The sequence below is a fragment of the Scyliorhinus canicula genome, chromosome 8 (genome assembly GCF_902713615.1).
Source record: "Scyliorhinus canicula chromosome 8, sScyCan1.1, whole genome shotgun sequence".
Lineage (NCBI taxonomy): Eukaryota > Metazoa > Chordata > Chondrichthyes > Carcharhiniformes > Scyliorhinidae > Scyliorhinus > Scyliorhinus canicula.
The window spans coordinates 79,396,596-79,415,187 of NC_052153.1; the positions used below are offsets into that span (position 1 = coordinate 79,396,596).

The following is an 18,592-nucleotide window of genomic DNA, read 5'->3' on the forward strand; positions in this document are numbered from 1 at the left end:
CCAAGTAATTCTATGAATTGTTGCAGATGATTGCAAAATGCATCCTGTTTCATCAAAAGTTTTAACATTTTCAGGGCCAAAATTTGGCAGATGGAGTTTATCCATTTTGGCCAAAAACAATAGAAAGGCAAATTAATATCTAAATGGAAAGCAGATTCAAAATGTGTCTGGGTAGAGGGATCTGGGTGTCTTTGTTCATGAATCGCAGAAAGTCGGTTAGCAGGTTACATCATTTGATTAAAAAGGCAAATAGAATGTTAGCATTCTTTACAAAAGGACTGGACTATAAAAGTAGAGAAGTGTTGTTGCAATTGTATATAATGTTGGTGAGATCACATCTGGAGTATTGGTCTCCTTATTTGAGGAAGGATGTTTTGGCATTGGAGGCAATTCCGAGGAGGTTCACCAGATTGATTCAGGGGATGAAAAGGTTTACGTATGAGGAGAGTTTGAACAGTTTGAGCTTATACTCACTCGAGTTTAGAAGAATGAGAGGGGATCTGATCAAGGTATATAAAATACTAAGAGGGATTGATAAAATAAACGTAGACCAAATGTTCCCCTTTGTGGGGCAATCTAGAACGAGAGGTCACAGATATACGTTGAGAGGCGGTAGATTTATAACTGAGATAAGGAGGAACTACATGCAGAGGATGGTGAATTTGTGGACCTCCCTACCCCATAGTGCGGTGGATTCTGGATCATTAAATGGTTTCAAGAGGGAGATAGATATATTTCTGATAAAAACAGGTTAAAGGGATATGGGGAACAGGCAGGGAGTGGATTGAGACCAGGAAGAGATCAGCCTTGATCTGAGTAAATGGCGGAGCAGGCTCGAAGGGCTGAATTGCCTACTTCTGCTCCTAATTCCTATGTTCTTATGTACTGTTATATGATTTTCTTTGAGTCCGAGTGATTTTGAATTTTTATTCTTTGAACTCAGTTGATTGTTACCAATGTTTTTCTGTGACATCAGTAAATTAATTTTCAGGGTGCAGGCACTTATGACAAAAGATGACTACCATTTCCAAATATTATCCAAGTGTATCACTGAGATTACTAAATTCTCTATGTACAGTGTCGAAATTCTATGGTCAGAATTCATTACGAGTTGATTTTTTTTTGAGTTGCCAATTGCAGAATGACTTTGTAGCTTGCATTTAGATGCTAATTAGCTGAGTTCATGTGGAAGTTTATATTGGAAGAGCTTCTTATTCATGTGTCCTCTTGTCATTGGTTCTTGCTCTGTTGAAGACTTATAAGTGCTTCACTTAAAGTTGGCCTTCTGGTGAATTAGTGGACAATACTCATCGATTTTAGAATAAACATTATCTTCAGTTGTAATTGTACCATGAAAACGTTTGTTTTTATAAATTGCAAAGAAAATAATGAACGAAAACCAGCAAAAGTGCAATTCTGTTGAAAACCAAGGATATCATGGTGCGATTTACCAGCCTCGTCGCGGCCGAATTCGTGACCCGACGAGGCCAGTGAATCTAGCGAGAGGCCTCATGTGGGATTCGCGACGCTTGGGATGTCTCGGGAGATTTATCCAAACCTCCTGAGATGTCGTGATCTGGATCTCGCCCTTGCTGGGTGAGGTTCAGATGTACATGGTTAAATGAGCCATTAGGCTCATTGAAATATATCTGCACCAGATTCTCCTGATGCCCGGGAACTAATGGCCTCCCCCATCGAGGCTGGGACAAGACATTGTTTTGTACTGGTCCACACAAATGTGGCCTAGCTTCACTTAGGAGGTTTCCCAGGCCAGTGGAGACCCCTGGGGTGGTCTGGAAGAAGGCAGGGTCGCCCCGGCTCTCTCTCTGCCACCTGAGCACCTGGGCACTGCCAGTCTGGCACCTTGGTACTGAAACCGTGGCACTGCCAGGCAGGCAGGAATACTGCCCCTGAGGTAGGCCATACCCATGAAAGAGGAGGTGAGAGGCGGTGTGAAGGGTGGATATGAAAGGGCCTCATAGAGGTTGGGGGTGAACACTGGGGGTCCTTAAGGCGAATTTATAAACATAATGCAAAAGTCGTCATCCTCCCTTACAGGTCCCACCTTTACTAACCCCTACTCTAAACTAAACTACCCCCCCCCCCTTCTGCTGACGGTTAATTTTCCGTAAAGAAGTCGACGAACGGCTGCCATCTCCAGGCGAACCCTATCAGTGACCCTCTCAAAGCGATCTTGATTTTCTCCAAGCAGAGAAAGCTAGCCATGTCAGATAGCCAGCTCTCCGACTAGGGGGCTTTGAGTCCCTCCAAGTTAATCATATCCGTTTCCGGGCTACAAGGGAAGCAAAGGCCGGAACATCTGCCTCTTTCTCCTCCTGGATTCCCGGATCTTCCGACACTCCGAAAATCGCCACCTCTGGACTCGGTGCCACCCTTGTTTTTAACACCGTGGACATGACATCTGCAAACCCCTGCCCGAATCCCCGCATCTTTGGGCATGTCCAGAACATATGGACATGGTTCGCTGGTCCTCCCGCACACCTTGTGCACCTATCTCTTACCCCAAAGAACCTGCTCATCCGGGCCACTGTCATGTGAGCCTGGTGAACGACGTTGAATTGTATCAGGCTGAGCCTGGCACATGTTGTGGACGTGTTGACTTTACTCGACACGTCCGCCCAGAGACCATCCTCAATCTCTCCTCCGAACCCCTCTTCCCACTTTTGCTTCAGCTCCTCAGTATGCGTCTCCTCTGACCCCATGAGTTCCTTGTAAATGTAGGAGACCCTCCCTTCCCCCACCCACACTAGAGAAACTACCCGGTCCTGCATCCCCCTTGGTGGTAGGCGCGGGAGGGCTGAGACCTGTCTGCTTAGGAAGTCCCGTCCCGCACCTGCAGGTACCTAAATTTATTTCCCCATGCCAATCCAAATTTCTCCTCCAGCTCCCTCAGGCTAGGAAAGCTTCCCTCTATAAACATATCCCACATCCTCTCAATCCCTGCTCTCTGCCATCTCTGAAACCCTCCATCCATCCTTCCTGGGGCAAACCGGTGGTTATTACAGATTGGAGACCACACCGATGCTCCCTCCGCTCCCACGTGCCTCCTCCATTGCCCCCAGACTCTCAGGGCCAACACCACCATGGGGCTGGTGGAGTACCGTACCGACGGGAACGGCAGAGGCGCAGTTATCAATGTCCCCAAGCTGGTGCCCAATAGTAATTACTGAAGTTCAGCAGCGCCAGCCCGCCCTCCCCCCCAGCTCCGCTCAAGCATCCCCTTTTTTACTCGCGGGGCCGTGCCCGCTCATACAAAGCCAGTGATTACTTTACTGACCCGTTTAAAAAAGGACCGTGGAATAAAGATGGGTAGACACTGGAACACAAACAGGAATCTCGGGAGGACCGTCATTTTCACTGTCTGCACCCTCCCAGCTAGTGACAACGGGAGCGCGTCCCATCTCCGAAAATCATCCTTCATTTGGTCTACTAGTTGGGCCATATTAAGGTGTCCAGCCGTTCCCATTCCCGCGCCACCCGGATGCCTAGGTACCGAAAGCTTCCCCCTACCACTCTAAATGGCAGTTCCCCCAGTTGCCTCTCCTGCCCCCCTGCCTGGATTGGAAACATCTCACTTTTCCCTATATTTAGTTTATACCCCGAAAACCGTCCGAATTCCCCCAGAATCCTCATAATTTCTTCCATCCCCTCTGATGGGTCTGATACATACAGGAGCAGGTTGTCTGCGTAAAGCGAGACTCTGTGTTCCACCCGCCCCACCCCACCGAACCAGCCCCTTGAGGCTCTCAATGAAATTGCCAGCGGCTCTATGGCTAATGCGAACAACAGTGGGGAGAGGAGGCATCCCTCTCTCATCCCCCGATGCTGCCTAAAATAGTCCAATGTTGTCCTATTTGTCTGTACGCTCGCAACAGGAGCCTGATACAACAACCTGACCCAGTCAATAAAGCCCCGCCCAAATCTGAACCGTCCCAGTACCTCCCACAGATATTCCCATTCTACCCGATCAAAAGCCTTCTCTGCGTCCATTGCGACCACTATCTCCACCTCCCTACCTTCCGGGGGCATCATGATCACATTTAACAACCTTCTTACATTGGCCACCAACTGCCTTCCCTTAACAAACCCCGTCTGGTCCTCCCCAATAACGTCCGAAACACAATCCTCAATCCTGGAGGTCAATATTTTGGCCAGCAGTTTGCGTCCACATTCATTAGGGTATCGGTCTATAGAACCCGCACAGCTCCAGGTCCTTGTCCCGCTTCAGGATTGATGTACCATCAATTGGATGCGAGACACGATGAAGGTCCAAACTTAGGCTTTAATCAGTTAGATGTTAGCCCGGTGGTCGACTACAGTGAAAGGCCGACCGCCGGGAACTCTGGGTACTTATACCCCACCTCGGAGGCGGGGTCTACTTGCCTCTCGACCAATTGGTGAGCAGTCACATGACTAGTCCCAGCCAATCAGCTGAGAGGCACATGACCAGCTAGAGCCAATGGGAAACCAGTGCTCTGCACCAATGGCTCATACCACCACAAGGATCAATGAGATCCTGTGACATTGTTGGGGGAAGCACCCCACGCTCCCTTGTCTCATTGAATGTCCTCATCAACAGTGACCCCAATATCTCAGAGAACATTTTACAGAACTCCACTGGGTACCCATCCGGCCCCGGGGCTTTACCCGACTGCATGGCCTTCAGACCCACCGCTATCTCTACCAACCCGATTGGGGCCCCCAGTCCTTCTACCAGCCCCCCGTCCACCTTCGGTAAATTCAGCCCCCCCTAAGAAGGGCCTCATCTCCTCCAGCCCTGCTGGAGGTTCCGACCCATACAGCCTACTGTAAAACTCCTTGAATGCCTTATTCATCCCTGCTGAGTCTCTCGTCCCCATCCTTTACTTTCCCTATCTCCCTGGCTGCCATCCTCTTTCTAAGCTGCTGTGCAAGCATTCTGCTGGCCTTCTCCACATGCTCAAAGATTGCCCCCCTCGCCTTCCTCAGCTGCTCCACCGCCCTCCCTGTAGTTAACAAGCCAAACTCCGACTGCAGCCTCCGTCATTCCCTTAAAAGCCCTGCCTCTGGGGTCTCCGCATACCTCCTCTCGACCTGCACTATCTCCTTTATCAGTCGGTCTGTCTCTGCTCTGTCTACCTTCTCCATGTGGGCCCGTATCGAGATCAGCTCTCCGCTAACCACTGCCTTCAATGCCTCCCAGACCACCGCTGCCGAAACGTCACCCGTATCGTTGACTTCCAGGTAGTTCTGAATACATTTCCTCAGCCGCCCGCACACCTCTTTGTCAGCTAAAAGTCCCACGTCCAGCCTCCAGTGAAGGTGCTGGCTACTCTCCTTGCTAACCTGTAGGTCAACCCAGTGCGGGGCATGGTCTGAGATTGTAATCGTCGAATACTCCATAACCACCACCCCCGTCAGTAGAGCCCTGCTCAGAATTTTAAAAATCAACCCGGGAGTACACTTTATGCATGTGCGAGTAGAAGGAAAACGCCTTCACTTTCCATGGGTCCACCCCCCCCCCCCCCATCTGCCCCATGAACCCCTTTAGCTCTTTTGCCATTGCTGGCACCCTGCCCGTCTTTGAGCTCGACCGGTCTAAACCAGGGTGAATAACTGTTGAAGTCCCCTCCCATGACCAACTTATGCGAATCTAAGTCCGGGATCTTCCCAGCATCCTCTTTATAAACTCCACATCATCCCAATTTGGCGCATACACATTTACTAGTACCATCTGCACCCCCTCCAGTTTCCCACTGACCATAATGTACCAACCTCCCACATCTGTAAGTATTCTACCCGCCTCAAACACCACTCGCTTATTCATCAGGATCGGGCCCCTCTAGTCTTCAAGTCCAGCCCCGAGTGAAAAACTTGTCCGCCCCATCACTTCCTTAATCTGATCTGATCAGCTACTCTAATATGCGTCTCCTGTAGCATTACCATGTCCGCCTTCAGACCCCTCAGATGCGCGAACGCGCGTGCCCTCTTAACCGGCCCATTTAGTCCTCTTACATTCCAGGTGATCAGCGTAGTTGGTGGGCTCTTCGTCCCCCCCACCTTTTTCGATCAGCCATCACCTTTCTTGGGCCAGTCCCCAGCCCGTGCCCCACGCCTCCACCGGCCAGCCCCAGGCAGCCTCTGCCCCCGACCTCCTTCCTGTCCCTCAGCAACAGTCCCTCCCTCGTCAGCAGAACATCTTCCCCCCCCCCCCCCCTAGTAACAGCACTATGTAAAAAGACCCCTTCGACAAGCATAACATCTGCTCACCTCGCACTGCGCTTCCGCGAGCTAGCCCGCCCAGCTAGCATGGTGACCCCCGTCCATGGCGTCAGACATTCTCCCACCTATTGTTCGCCCCCCCCCCCGCTCATACACACATATTCAAACGAAAAACCATTCCCAACTCAATTGCCCTAGAAAAAAAAACGATAAAACAAAGAAAAGATCAAACAGAAGATCCAGCATCTAACAAACACACCTCCATCCCCCATCAGTGCAGATGTAAACTTTAACTCACTCAGCTCTGCAACTGGCCCCAGATCAATACAGAAGGCATTACAAATAAAGGGCGAAAAACAAGAAACATTTTTAACGCGAGTGTTGCAGAAAGTTCAAAGTCCTCAGTCTGCCACCAGTCCATCGCTTACTCGGGCGACTCAAAATAAAAATGTTGCTCCTCATACATGACCCAGAGACGGGCTGGATACAGCTGTCCAAACTTAACCTTTTTCTTAAAAAGGGTCAACTTTATCTGATTGAACCCCGCTCTTCTCCTGGCCACCTCTACAGTCAGGTCCTGATAGGTCCGCACCACCATTGCCCTCGGGGGGGGGGGCGGGGGAGCGCTCTGTGAGCCCTGTCTACCTCCAAGGGTCGGGAGAATGTGCCATCCCCCAGCAGCTTCTTGAACATGCCCGCTATGTATGCCCCAGCATCCGCTCCTTCGGACCCCTCCGGGAGACCGACAATTCCAAGGTTCTGCCGGCGGGACCTATTCTCTAGGTCCTCCACCTTCTCCAGGAGCCTTTTCTGCTGATCTCTCAGCATCCCCACTTTCAACTCCACCGCAGTTTGATGTTCCTCCTGCTCGGCCAGCGCCTTCTCTACTTTCTGAATGGCCCAATCTTGGACATCCAATCTGAGCTTCAGCCTCGCAATTGAATCTTTAATCGGATCCAAGCATTCCTGCTTCTGCTTGGCGAAGCCCTCCTGGATAAATTGCATCAGCTGCTCTGTTGACCGCTGGGCCGACAAGCCAGGACTCCGGGCATCTGCCATGCTATCCCCCACTGCAGCTTCAGTCCAAGCCTTCTCTATTCGTCTGTTTCTTCCTTTGCGAGCACTTCTAGTCCACCTCTCCATGCACCGATGTGGGAATCCAATCAACAATTGCCTCTAGCATCAATTTTCCAAATCAAGTCTGGTAAAAAATCGGCGGGGGAAAGGTCCAAAGGTCCAACCCAAGCGGGAGCCACCAAATGTGCGACCTAATCCTTCAAAGCTGCCACCGGAAGTCAAAAAAATTTCTGTGTGGGCTAGACCGGGGCGAAACTTCCCAACGTCCCAAAAAATGACTAAGGGCGTGATTTAACGGGGCAAGGTTAACGGGGGCGACACGCTGAAAGTGGTTGGCACTGCTGCCTCACTATGCCAGGGACCTGGTTTGATTCTGGCCTTGGTGACCGTGTGGAGTTTGCACATTCTCACGGTGTCTGTGCACGGTTTCCTCCCACAGTCCAAAGATGTGCAGGTTAGGTGTATTTCAATGCTAAATTGCCCCTTAGTGTCTGAAAGGTTAGGTGGGTTTACAGGGTTATGAGGATATGGTGGGGGAGCCGGCCTACATGGGGTACTCTTTCAAAGGGTTGCTGCAGGTTTGAATAGCCGAATGGCCTCCTTCTGCATGGTAGGGATTCTATGATTCTGTGAAGTGCTGTAGCGGGCAGGACTTCCTAGGTGCGACGGTTAGGCCGACGAGACCACTGTGGTATTTAGCGGCACTTAGTGCTGGAAATGATCCTCCATGCCTGAGCTGGCTGTCCCGCCAGCTGATTCACCCGGGTCCTCAATGTTGTCAAGGGGGAGCTGTTCATAAACGCTTCCTCCGAATACACTCCACTCAGCTCATGGCCATGGCACACAGCAACAGGGCCCCAATGCCTCATGGGAGGCAGTGCCAGCGGCTGTCAGTACAGGCAATGTCATGAAGAGAACCACAATCCAATGTTGTAAAACGACAAACGACATCCACGAGGCCGCAAAGGTAAGTGAACAACAGCCTTTGGTACCAGTTCCTCCTTCTCTTCCCCCCCCCCCCCCCCCCCCCCAACAAATCAGTGGCTGGCGCCTCGCCACCCCCTACCCCACTCTCAACTTAGTACTGCACCGGTGTCCCAGCAACCCCTGGCACCCAACAGCACAACCCTTCCATGTCCAGGACCAGAGCAACACATGCCCCCTGATGCATCAAGCATGCAGCTCACAAAGCTGTCTCTCTCTGTTCCTCCAGTAGAAGTTAGCCCGTAACAGGTGGGAAAACGCCCAGACGGGTGGCGGGGTCCCGGGCATCAGAGTCCTCACCCCCAATGAGAAATGGGCCCTGGAGATTGCGGGGTTGGCCGAGGGCAGAACAGTCACCGACAGCGAGGTTTGCAGATGACCTGTCTCAAGTGAGTTGTTCATATCAGACAGAATGATCGTTCCCTTTCATCACCACTTGTCCATTCTCTAACAGGATCGGCATCTGATTGGGCTGGACTATCCAGGATCGTAACCCCCCCCCGCCCCGGCTGCCATCCAAGAGAACACCTCCCAAGGATGCCACCGCCGAGCCATCACAGCTGTCATTCAGCCCCACCCTCAGCCAGCGCAGAGACATAGAACTCGGTGGATGACATTAGTCGACAGGTTTCAGGGGCACAATCTGGTGAGCACCACACAGTTGCTGATACACATCAGGTGGAGGCAGGAACATTCAAGGGAGTCAGCAGTCAGAGGTCTGCTGGATTCCAGGACTCAGCGGAGTCCCTGTTAGATGCTGAGCCTCTGGACAAGGTTATCCCTGAGCTGATGCAGGCGCTAGGGTGCAGCTATGAGATTCAGGACGGGATGCCAGTGACACTCAGGCGGGTGCATAGTCGATTGGAGGAGTCCCATAGCTTCATGCGCAGCAGATGTTGCCGACAATGCGTGGCGAGGCCAGCACTGCTAGGGTGGTATCCGTAGTGGAAAGCCTGGAACACAACATCAGCATCTGAGTGGTGGTGCCCAAGGCGTGGCCCAGTCAGTGACCATCATGGCTGAGGGCCTTGACAACATATCTCTCAGCGACTGGGACATGTCCCAGAAGCAGGTGGCTATTGCCGAGGCCCAGTCACTGAGGGATGTGTCCCAGATTCAGGTGGACATTGCGGGGCTCTCGAGAGCGTGTCCCCGTCACTGAGGAGCATCGCTGAGAGCAGCAACACCATGGTGCAAACAATGTGGGGGCACCAAGGACAGCAGGGCCGGACGATGCAGGGGCCTCTGGAGCTCCCTCTAGATCCCATGGGGACCCTCGGGGGTCACGTGGGTACTGTCTGGAAGGAGTGAATGCTGGAGGCCGGCATAGTGCCTCGCACGAGGGAGGCAATGGCGGTCTCCACCTCACCTGAATTCCCCCCTCCTGACAACTGCCTATCTCAAGGTCAGCCGGCAGGATAGGATGACGCAGCGATGCCAGTGTCACCGGTAAGGCTGCGGGACCTCCAGCCCCTCCATAGGACATGTGCCAAAGGCATCAAGAGCCACCGGACGTGAAACACAGCAGGGGCTGTTTCCACCTCTGATGTGCAGGGGATGCACCTGGAAAGAACATAGAAGTTGAAGAAGATAGAGGATGACTGAATAGGCAGTAAGGGGCGGGGGATGGGGAGAGAAATGGGACAGTCGGGAGGATGAGGGAAGCATTTTCTGTAGCTACGGACCATGAGGGCTTTGAATGTACATAACTAAACATGTTGCACCTGATGCATGTGAAGCCTCTGTCACATTAATCTTCACAGTGGGCCCACTTCACCTTCACCCCCTTTTGTGATGACCCCCCCCCTAAGACACAGTGGTCCTACAGCAAGAGCTGTGGTGCAGGCCAATTGCGGGTGATGGGTGTGAATGTGTTGTCTGCAGACAGACAGGAGTTAGACTTTGGCATGGACTGAGGACCATCAAGGCTTACCTCGAAGCAGTTTATCATCACCCTCCTGCCTTGTATATTGACCTGTTGACAGTGCCAACACAGGCCCACCACCCTGGAGTGATGATACACAGATCCTGGGAATGTGGAACAGGGTAGTCAACGGGCGGGGTGGGGGGGGGATGATGTGTGTGTGGGTGGGAGAGGGGGTTGGAGGAAGGGGGTGATGGGGGGTGAGAGGACAGACAAAGCCTCGTCCTCTGAGAAGCGTGAGATGATGCGAGCCTCTGGGCGTGCCGGACCATTGGTGCTGCCTGTCCTCCATCCTCCAGCTGATCCCACAGGTCCCCCCTGGGCACGTCCTCCAGTCCCTCCTGGTCCGGCCCCTCAGACGAGGCCACATGTTCTTCCTCCTCCAGCACCTCACCCGCTGCTCTGCAAGATTGTGAAGGACACAACAGCTCACCACAAAGTGGGAGACCCTAAGGGGACTGTACTGCAGTGCACCACCAGAAGGTTCCAGGCGTCAGAACAGCATTTTGAGCAGTCCAATGCACTGCTCAAGGGCAGCACTGGTGGCAACATGGGCCTTGTTATGTTTGGTCTCCGCATCAGTCACCAGCCTCCATATTGGCATCATCAGCCAGGCCCTCAGTGGGTACCCCTTATCCCCCATCATCTTGGTTGGTCCTTGAACACGCCGGTGTCCCTGAATGTAGCTGTCATACACTCGCTGGGAAGCATACACGCATGTGCATGATCACACACATGGTCACACACGTGTTGAACATTCAGAGAGTGGATTCCCTTCCTGTTAATGATGGGCGCTCCCTGATTTCCGGTCTGTGCAAGGCGTCATGCGTGCCATCTGTTACCCCCTGGACCTGTGGCATCCCAACGATGGTGGAGAATTCTGCAGCCTGGGCATCTTGATGGCCCAGTTCAAAGATTATGTAGTTTGATGCCTGGGCACACAGGGCACCCGTGACTTCACAAATGCACTTGTGGGCTGTAGCTTAGGAAATGCCACACATGTCCTTGCTCAAACCCTGGAATGAACCTGTAGCATAGAACATAGAAAAATACAGCACAGAACAGGCCCTTCAGAGAGGTTTAGGGCTGTGGTGACCTTGATGGTCACCAGGACCAGGCGTCGTCCTCCTCCACATGGTGCCAAGCCTGCAAGGACAAGGCACAGCTGCCGCACCATTTCCTTGCTAAGACGGAGTCCCCTGCAGCACATGTTGTCTAACATCTCCTCAAATGTAGACACAGGATCCTCAAGGTGTGTGGCGGCCCTCTGAACATGGGCTGATGTTGATGCACTGCCGCTGCCTTCTCCGGAGCCTGGGCACTGCCACTGCCTTCTCCGGAGCCTGGGCACTGCCGCTGCCTTCTCCGGAGCCTGGGCATTGTCGCTGCCTTCTCCGGAGCCTGGGCACTGCCGCTGCCTTCTCCGGAGCCTGGGCACTGCCGCTGCCTTCTCCGGAGCCTGGGCACTGCCGCTGCCTTCTCCGGAGCCTGGGCACTGCCGCTGCCTTCTCCGGAGCCTGGGCACTGCCGCTGCCTTCTCCGGAGCCTGGGCACTGCCGCTGCCTTCTCCGGAGCCTGGGCACTGCCGCTGCCTTCTCCGGAGCCTGGGCACTGCCGCTGCCTTCTCCGGAGCCTGGGCACTGCCGCTGCCTTCTCCGGAGCCTGGGCACTGCCGCTGCCTTCTCCGGAGCCTGGGCACTGCCGCTGCCTTTACCGGAGCCTGGGCACTGCCGCTGCCTTCTCCGGAGCCTGGACACTGCCGCTGCCTTCTCCGGAGCCTGGGCACTGCCGCTGCCTTCTCCGGAGCCTGGGCACTGCCGCTGTCTTCTCCGGAGCCTGGGCACTGCCGCTGCCTTTACCGGAGCCTGGGCACTGCCGCTGCCTTCTCCGGAGCCTGGGCACTGCCGCTGCCTTCTCCGGAGCCTGGGCACTGCCGCTGCCTTCTCCGGAGCCTGGGCACTGCCGCTGCCTTCTCCGGAGCCTGGGCTGCCACCAGCACCAATAGGGTAGTCAACAGTTTCATCCATATTGCTATACCTGTAAGGAATTTGAAAACGTGAGAGACTGACAATCAGTTAGGGCATCCACTCAGGACCCTCAAATCCCCCAAATGCCCTCTGCCCTTATGGGGTCCTACCTTCTCTCAGAACGTCATCCACTGAGCCAGTTGTGCCGGATGACCGGGCCTTGCACACACTCCCCCCGGCCACAGTGGGAGCCTCTCAACCCCAGACCCTGGACCTGCGGGCACTCTCGGGGGAACCAATCTCGGGTATCCTCCCCTGATCGACACACTGAACCTCAGTTTGTGGGGATATCCCCAGTCCTGCAGCCCAGCTCTTGGGTATTTGATTGTTGGCTGCTGCTTCTGTGATATTGATGCCTTTAAGGTTCAGGCATGTTGCCAGGCCACACAGTTTGATTGGAATGAAAGGCAATTACCCTCGTCTGAGACATGGCACACGTCCACGGCTATGGGTGGGATTTACCACATGTTCACACTGGTGGGAAATGCCATGCCGATGCACGGGTTTCCCTGTGACAAAGGGTGCTGTCAATGGGAAATCGGGTAGATCCAGCTGGTGGGCCGGCTCCCCCGCCGGAAAGCACGAGGCCGGGTGATCGGTAAATCTTGGCCATGCACTGAAGAATGGTGAAGTGCTGTTGCATAACAAACTATGCCAATTCCTTATGAGCAATAGACTTCAGCTGTGCAGCTAGAGGCTGCTCACAGTCAAAGGGAGCTAAAATGAACATTAGCATATAACCAGACACAGGGCTCTGGGCTGGATGTGATCGGTAGGCCAGATAGCCAGCGGCTGTGGTTGTCCTGATATAGGTATAGACATTTAGGGGAATGGCTTTTAGGACCGGTGGGCGCTGAGCCCCTCGCCACCCCCAGCCCGAAAATGAAGATTGCTTCTCACCCCCGATCCCCCTCAGCAGCCATTGTGCTAGGTGACCACTCGCTGGGGAGCCGATTAGATCACGGGAGGCTGTTAGATCGGGCTTCCAACTTGGTAATAAGATGGAGATTGCCGTTAATTAGCCTCAATTTGCTTCGCGCCACGTCTAGGCGGGATCCGGATCCTGCCAACGGGAATGGGCCGGTTAGATCACTGACGAATCCGCGACCCGCGGCGATCTCAATTTCGGCCTCTCCTGTGATTTAACCCGGCCGTTAAACCGCCTTCTAAGTGTGATTGAATAACGATGTGGTGCCACCCAAAAAGCCAGCGAGAAACATCGCGCCAAATTCGCTCAAAGTGACATTTAGAAATGTCTTGATTGAATCGCATCCCATGTCTTGTCCATGTAAATACTTGTGTTTAATTCATCCCCCATAATGGAATTTTTATGTGGGTGTGCTCCATGTGTTGTCATAGGCAATAAGTAACACTCTTAAACCCAATCGCGGAAAATGCACACTATGTTATCATCCTCTTAAATTTTACCAATATCCGCATGAAGCTATAACGAGCTTGAAATAAGCAATCTTCTGATTTTTCGCATTTATCAAATGCTATTCCGAGGGAATTTGACACAAAATTCCTTACCAAAAATATGAGAAATGAATAATTGAATAATAGCAGAAGAGGGAGAGAGGAAAGTATGTATAAAGTTCACTGACAGTTAATGTGACTTTTAACAAGAGAGAAAATGTTTTGTAAAACATTCCAGCTGTTAGTAAGATACAAAAGAGTATGGACAGTACTTCACTGTTCAATCAGAGTGCAATTTCTGTGGGGTTATAACTGCTTGGAAACACTAAGAAAGTGTAATTCTTAATACAGTACCATTTAGTTTTTAGATTTTTCACTTACATTTGTAGCAAGAGTGAATGTGATTTGTAACATTAATTTGAAATACATTTTGCTTTATTCTTCTATAAAAACCTGAAAGCATGTAAAATAGATGAAAAATTGCATTGATTATTAGTTCTAAATTTACAACCAGTTTGGTTATCAGTTTTTACTTACAATATTAAGAAGTACAACTTTCTAATGCTTTGGGTGTCATCATTTGGAAATTATCTATTTAAAGTTGATAGTGTTGTGTTGAAAGGAGTTTAGGGAGGAAATTCCAGAATGGGAATTTGGAACAGAATAAGATATGAAGAGCATAGTTTTGGATGAGCGAGAAAATACAGAAGGAAGGGATGAGAGGCTGGCAAGGAAAGTATTTGAGTAGTCAGGTCTGGTTCGGTAAACATATCGTCAAAGGTTTCAGCAGCAGACAATGAAGTAAAGGTGAAGGCAGACAATCTTGCCGAGTTGAAAATGGGTGATTTTTGATGGAAAGTGTATGGTCTCAGAAGCTCGCTTTGGGGGCCAGATATTATTTCCCTCTTGGAATTAAATTATTTTAACACAAGAATATCCACTTTTTGCCTAAATTGAGAACTTTGGCTATTTATCCAGCAGAGTCTGTGGAATTCACTAATACAAAATACTGTGATTTTAAATGGAACATCAACGGAACTGTTCACTGAAATTCAACATGTACCCGACTGTGAACGACCTGCTTATTTTCAGCATGTCCAACCTATTTCAATGTAAATATTTTAAATGCTAACTTTCTTGGAGTTTGTACGAAAAGAACACAAGCATTGTGATACTAAGTGTGTAATCTTTAAAGCAACCAATAGTGATTTATACAGAAGCAAGATTTATGATAGTGGACATTCTTTTTTAATTACAGCCTAAAGCTGCAGCCTGTCATCCTTCCTTATTCAGGGTAATTGATGATTTTTTCAGGTAAGATTGATTTCAGCAGGTAAGTTGTTTTGTACAAAGTGATGGACCTTGTCCCTCCTTATGTCTGTAACCCTCTAGAGTGTGATGAAACTCAAATACTTTCCTTCTTTAGTTCATAGGTCAGGAACTCTGATTCCTGACGAAGCTCGGGTCTCCTGCGCATGCACTAGATGGAAAGTGGCTGCGCATGCGCAGTTTTCTTTTATGTTCTTCAGTTCAGAGACCGGCCCTGCGCGCCTGTGCAGAGAAAACAAAACATAATGACATGTAAATGCAGGTCAGGTAACCTGAGCCATTATCTTGGAGGTGTTCCAGGGAGTAGGACACGGGGGAAGGCCCTAAACCAGGGAAGGGAAAAGACAGTTCCAAGCAAAGGATAAAAGCCAGGGGGGACAGAAATTCTCCTAAATGAAGAAAGGAGCAGAGTAATATGTCATGTTCTGTAGACTGGCTGAAGTGAATGATGAACTACAGAACATCCAGTTTAAATAATTTATTATGGAACAACTGCGTGATAAGATAACTAGGATAAATAAAATATATACTGCTATCACTAATCAACTTTGGTGGAGCTACTGCAAAATACGCCTATCCTCCATCACAAAATACTCCCAACTACCAGACTACAGGGTCACGGAGTGGGTTTACACTGCCACCTGGTGGTCAGAGGTCATGCATAACATTATGTACAAACTTGCTTTTTGCATATTATCACATCCCCTTTCTTTTGGAAAATAAATTATTATACATTAAATTACTTTATTATATTTCACCATGATATGCATAACTATTTACATGTTCAGAATTTTTACAGTCTTTCACAAGTTCACTCTTTCTGGCTTGCGCCTTATCCTTGTCGACCCTCTTAGTGTCTGCTGAACTTGCAACTGTTCTTCATGTTCTTTAGTGTTTGTTGCTTGAATTTGATGTTCTTCAAATATTGATGCATCATCCACTTGTATTTGTTCCGTATGGTCTTCAGATGTTTTGGGACTGTTGTGTGCTTCTTCCGGCGGTTGCATCACAAACGGTTGCCGTAGTTTGAGCAAAGCTCTTCTATTCCTTCTCAAGACAGCACCTTCATCCGTCATAATGAGATACGAGCTTGGACCTGCTTGTCGCAGTACCTTCACCTGTTTAAACCATCAATTTCCTTTGGAGTCTTCTACTCTCACCGTATGCTCTGGCTGCAGAGGTTGAAGTCTTTTGGCAGACCTATCATAGAATCCCTTCTGCCCCCTCTTCTGAGAGGTCAATTGTCTTGTTAGCATAGAACATACAGTGCAGAGGGAGGCCATTCGGCCCATCGGGTCTACACCGACCCACTTAAACCCTCACTTCCACCCTATCCCCGTAACCCAATGCCCCCTCCTAACCTATTTTGGTCACTAAGGGCAATTTATCATGGCCAATCCACCTAACCTGCACGTCTTTGGACTGTGGGAGGAAACCGGAGCGCCCAGAGGAAACCCACGCAGACACGGGGAGAACGTGCAGACTCCGCACAGACAGTGACCCAGCGGGGAATCGAACTTGGGACCCTGGCGCTGTGAAGCCACAGTGCTAGCCACTTGTGCTACCGTGCTGCCCACTGAGTGGTTAACAAGTGGTTCAGGGGCTCATGAGGGAAACGAGGTAGAGATGTTCGAAGCTGCCTGTTCATCAACATTTGAACAGGTGAGAGGCCATTGACTAGCGGTACTGAACGATACCAATCGAATTGTTCAAGAACTTCGTCGAAGCTTTTGCTGTCAGCCTCGTTTTCAAAGACAAAAGTGTTGAAAATTTCAATTGCTTGGGGATCTGCTATATTGAGCAGCCACGTGATACACCTCTCATCCGGCTGTGCCTGCAGACCAATGGCGGCAACATAGAGTTTAAACTGTTGCTCAAACACCCTTCACTTCCCGTCTACGTTACCAGTAATCAAAGCTGTTGAGGTGCCTTGATGCCTTCCATCCCAGACTTTGAAATTTTACCGCGCGTTGAGCACCAGATGCCAGTAGCTTGCAAGGTTAGTAGCAAAGGTGCGTGTTTTTCCGTATCCTTCAAAGTTATCTTTAGGGTTCAGATTTTTTCGGACAGAATCGTCGAGTTCTTAGTAAACCATCAATCCTGGAACATAACATGTTCTGTAGATGCCGAAGTGAATGATAAACTACAGAACATCTAGTTTAAATAATTTATTTTAGAACAACTGCGTGATAAGATAACTAGGATAAATAAAATAAGAAACTTACTAACGCTAATCAACTATGGTAGAGCTATTGAAAAATACATCTATCCTCCAGCACGACCTGCTCCTAACTCCCAGACTACAGGGTCACGTGGTGGGTTCACACTGCCACCTAGTGGTCGGTGGTCATGCATAACATTATGTGCAAACTTGCTTTCTGCATATCATCACATAATGGGCTCTTGAATTCAAGAAAGAGCTGCAGGGAGCAAACTTTGAGAGTAGAGGACACAAGAGGAGCTCCATAGATCCGTGAAGGCAGCCAAAGGTTGGTGACTCTGTGCTGTGGGCCATTAGGGCAAAGATATTCCATTGGTGAAGATCCGGGGTGAAGAATCGTGGAAGATGAGATTGAAACGTGTGAGGTGGGTCATTGTTGAAGATGTCCCAGTAGGAGTGAATCTTGAAGAGAATTCCGAGGCTACGTCTTCAAATTTTGAGATTGGGAACTCTCATGAGAAAAATGGCAGGCGCGATTTAACAGGCAAAAGAGTCCCATTTTGGGCACATATAGGTGCCGAGAGCAATCCAGCTATCAAACAGGACTCTGTTGTTTTTTCTGGCTTCAGTCAGGAAGTCCCCACTGAGGTCACATTCAGCTCACTTCCTGCATTGTGGAGCTGAGCAGGTATTTGCAATTAAGAACATCGAAATCTTTTGAAACTTTCTGATTCCAAAATACAAGGTATCTTTCTGTGAGGTATTTCTGATTGGTTTTGCTGAAGTTCTTTTCATTCATACGATTTAGTATGTGGACAGTATAAGGGGTATGAAGTCAGGGAAGGCCCCGGGGCCCGATGGTTACCCGTTGGAATTCTATAAGTAGGTTGCGAATGACCTGGCGACACATCTCTTGGGAGCGTTTAATGAGACGTTGGAGAAGGGGAACTGCTGGAGACGATGACGCAGGCAACGATCAGATTAATACCAAAAAAGTGGGTGGAATAGGCCCATGTCGCTGTTAAAAACGGATGCAAAAGTGCTGGCTAAGTTGGTGGCTAAAAGGATGTGTTCTGGGGGTGGTTGCGGAGGACCAGACAGGTTTCTTAAAGGTTAGGCCGCTCTTTAGTAATATAAGGAGGCTGTTAAATGTGATCATAACCCCATCGAGAGCTCGAGTACTGGAGGTAGTGGTATCAATAGATGCGGAGAAGGCATTTGACCGGGTGGACTGGTGGTACCTGTTTGAGGTCCTCAGAAGGTTGGGGTTTCGGCCGGAGTTTGTAGCATGGGTGTGCTTGTTATACGTGGCACAGAAGGCGAGTGTGCGGACCAACAACATGGGCTCATGAAACTTTGGACTGCTCAGGGGAACAAGGCAGGGGTTTCCGCTGTTACCACTATTGCTTGCACGAGTGATAGCGTCTCTGGCAATGGCTCTTAGGGGGTCAA

General features: G+C 50.3%; 1 protein-coding gene across 3 annotated transcripts in view; it reads left to right on the top strand.

Annotated features, from left to right (window-relative positions):
- Positions 1-18,592, top strand: part of fancc (FA complementation group C) — a 202,852-nt gene that overhangs the window by 134,991 nt on the left and 49,269 nt on the right. For all 3 annotated transcript variants that reach the window (XM_038804799.1, XM_038804801.1, XM_038804800.1), the window contains one exon: positions 14,909-14,964. In XM_038804799.1, the coding sequence (XP_038660727.1) occupies positions 14,909-14,964 (56 nt within the window). The remainder of the gene's footprint in view (positions 1-14,908; positions 14,965-18,592) is intronic.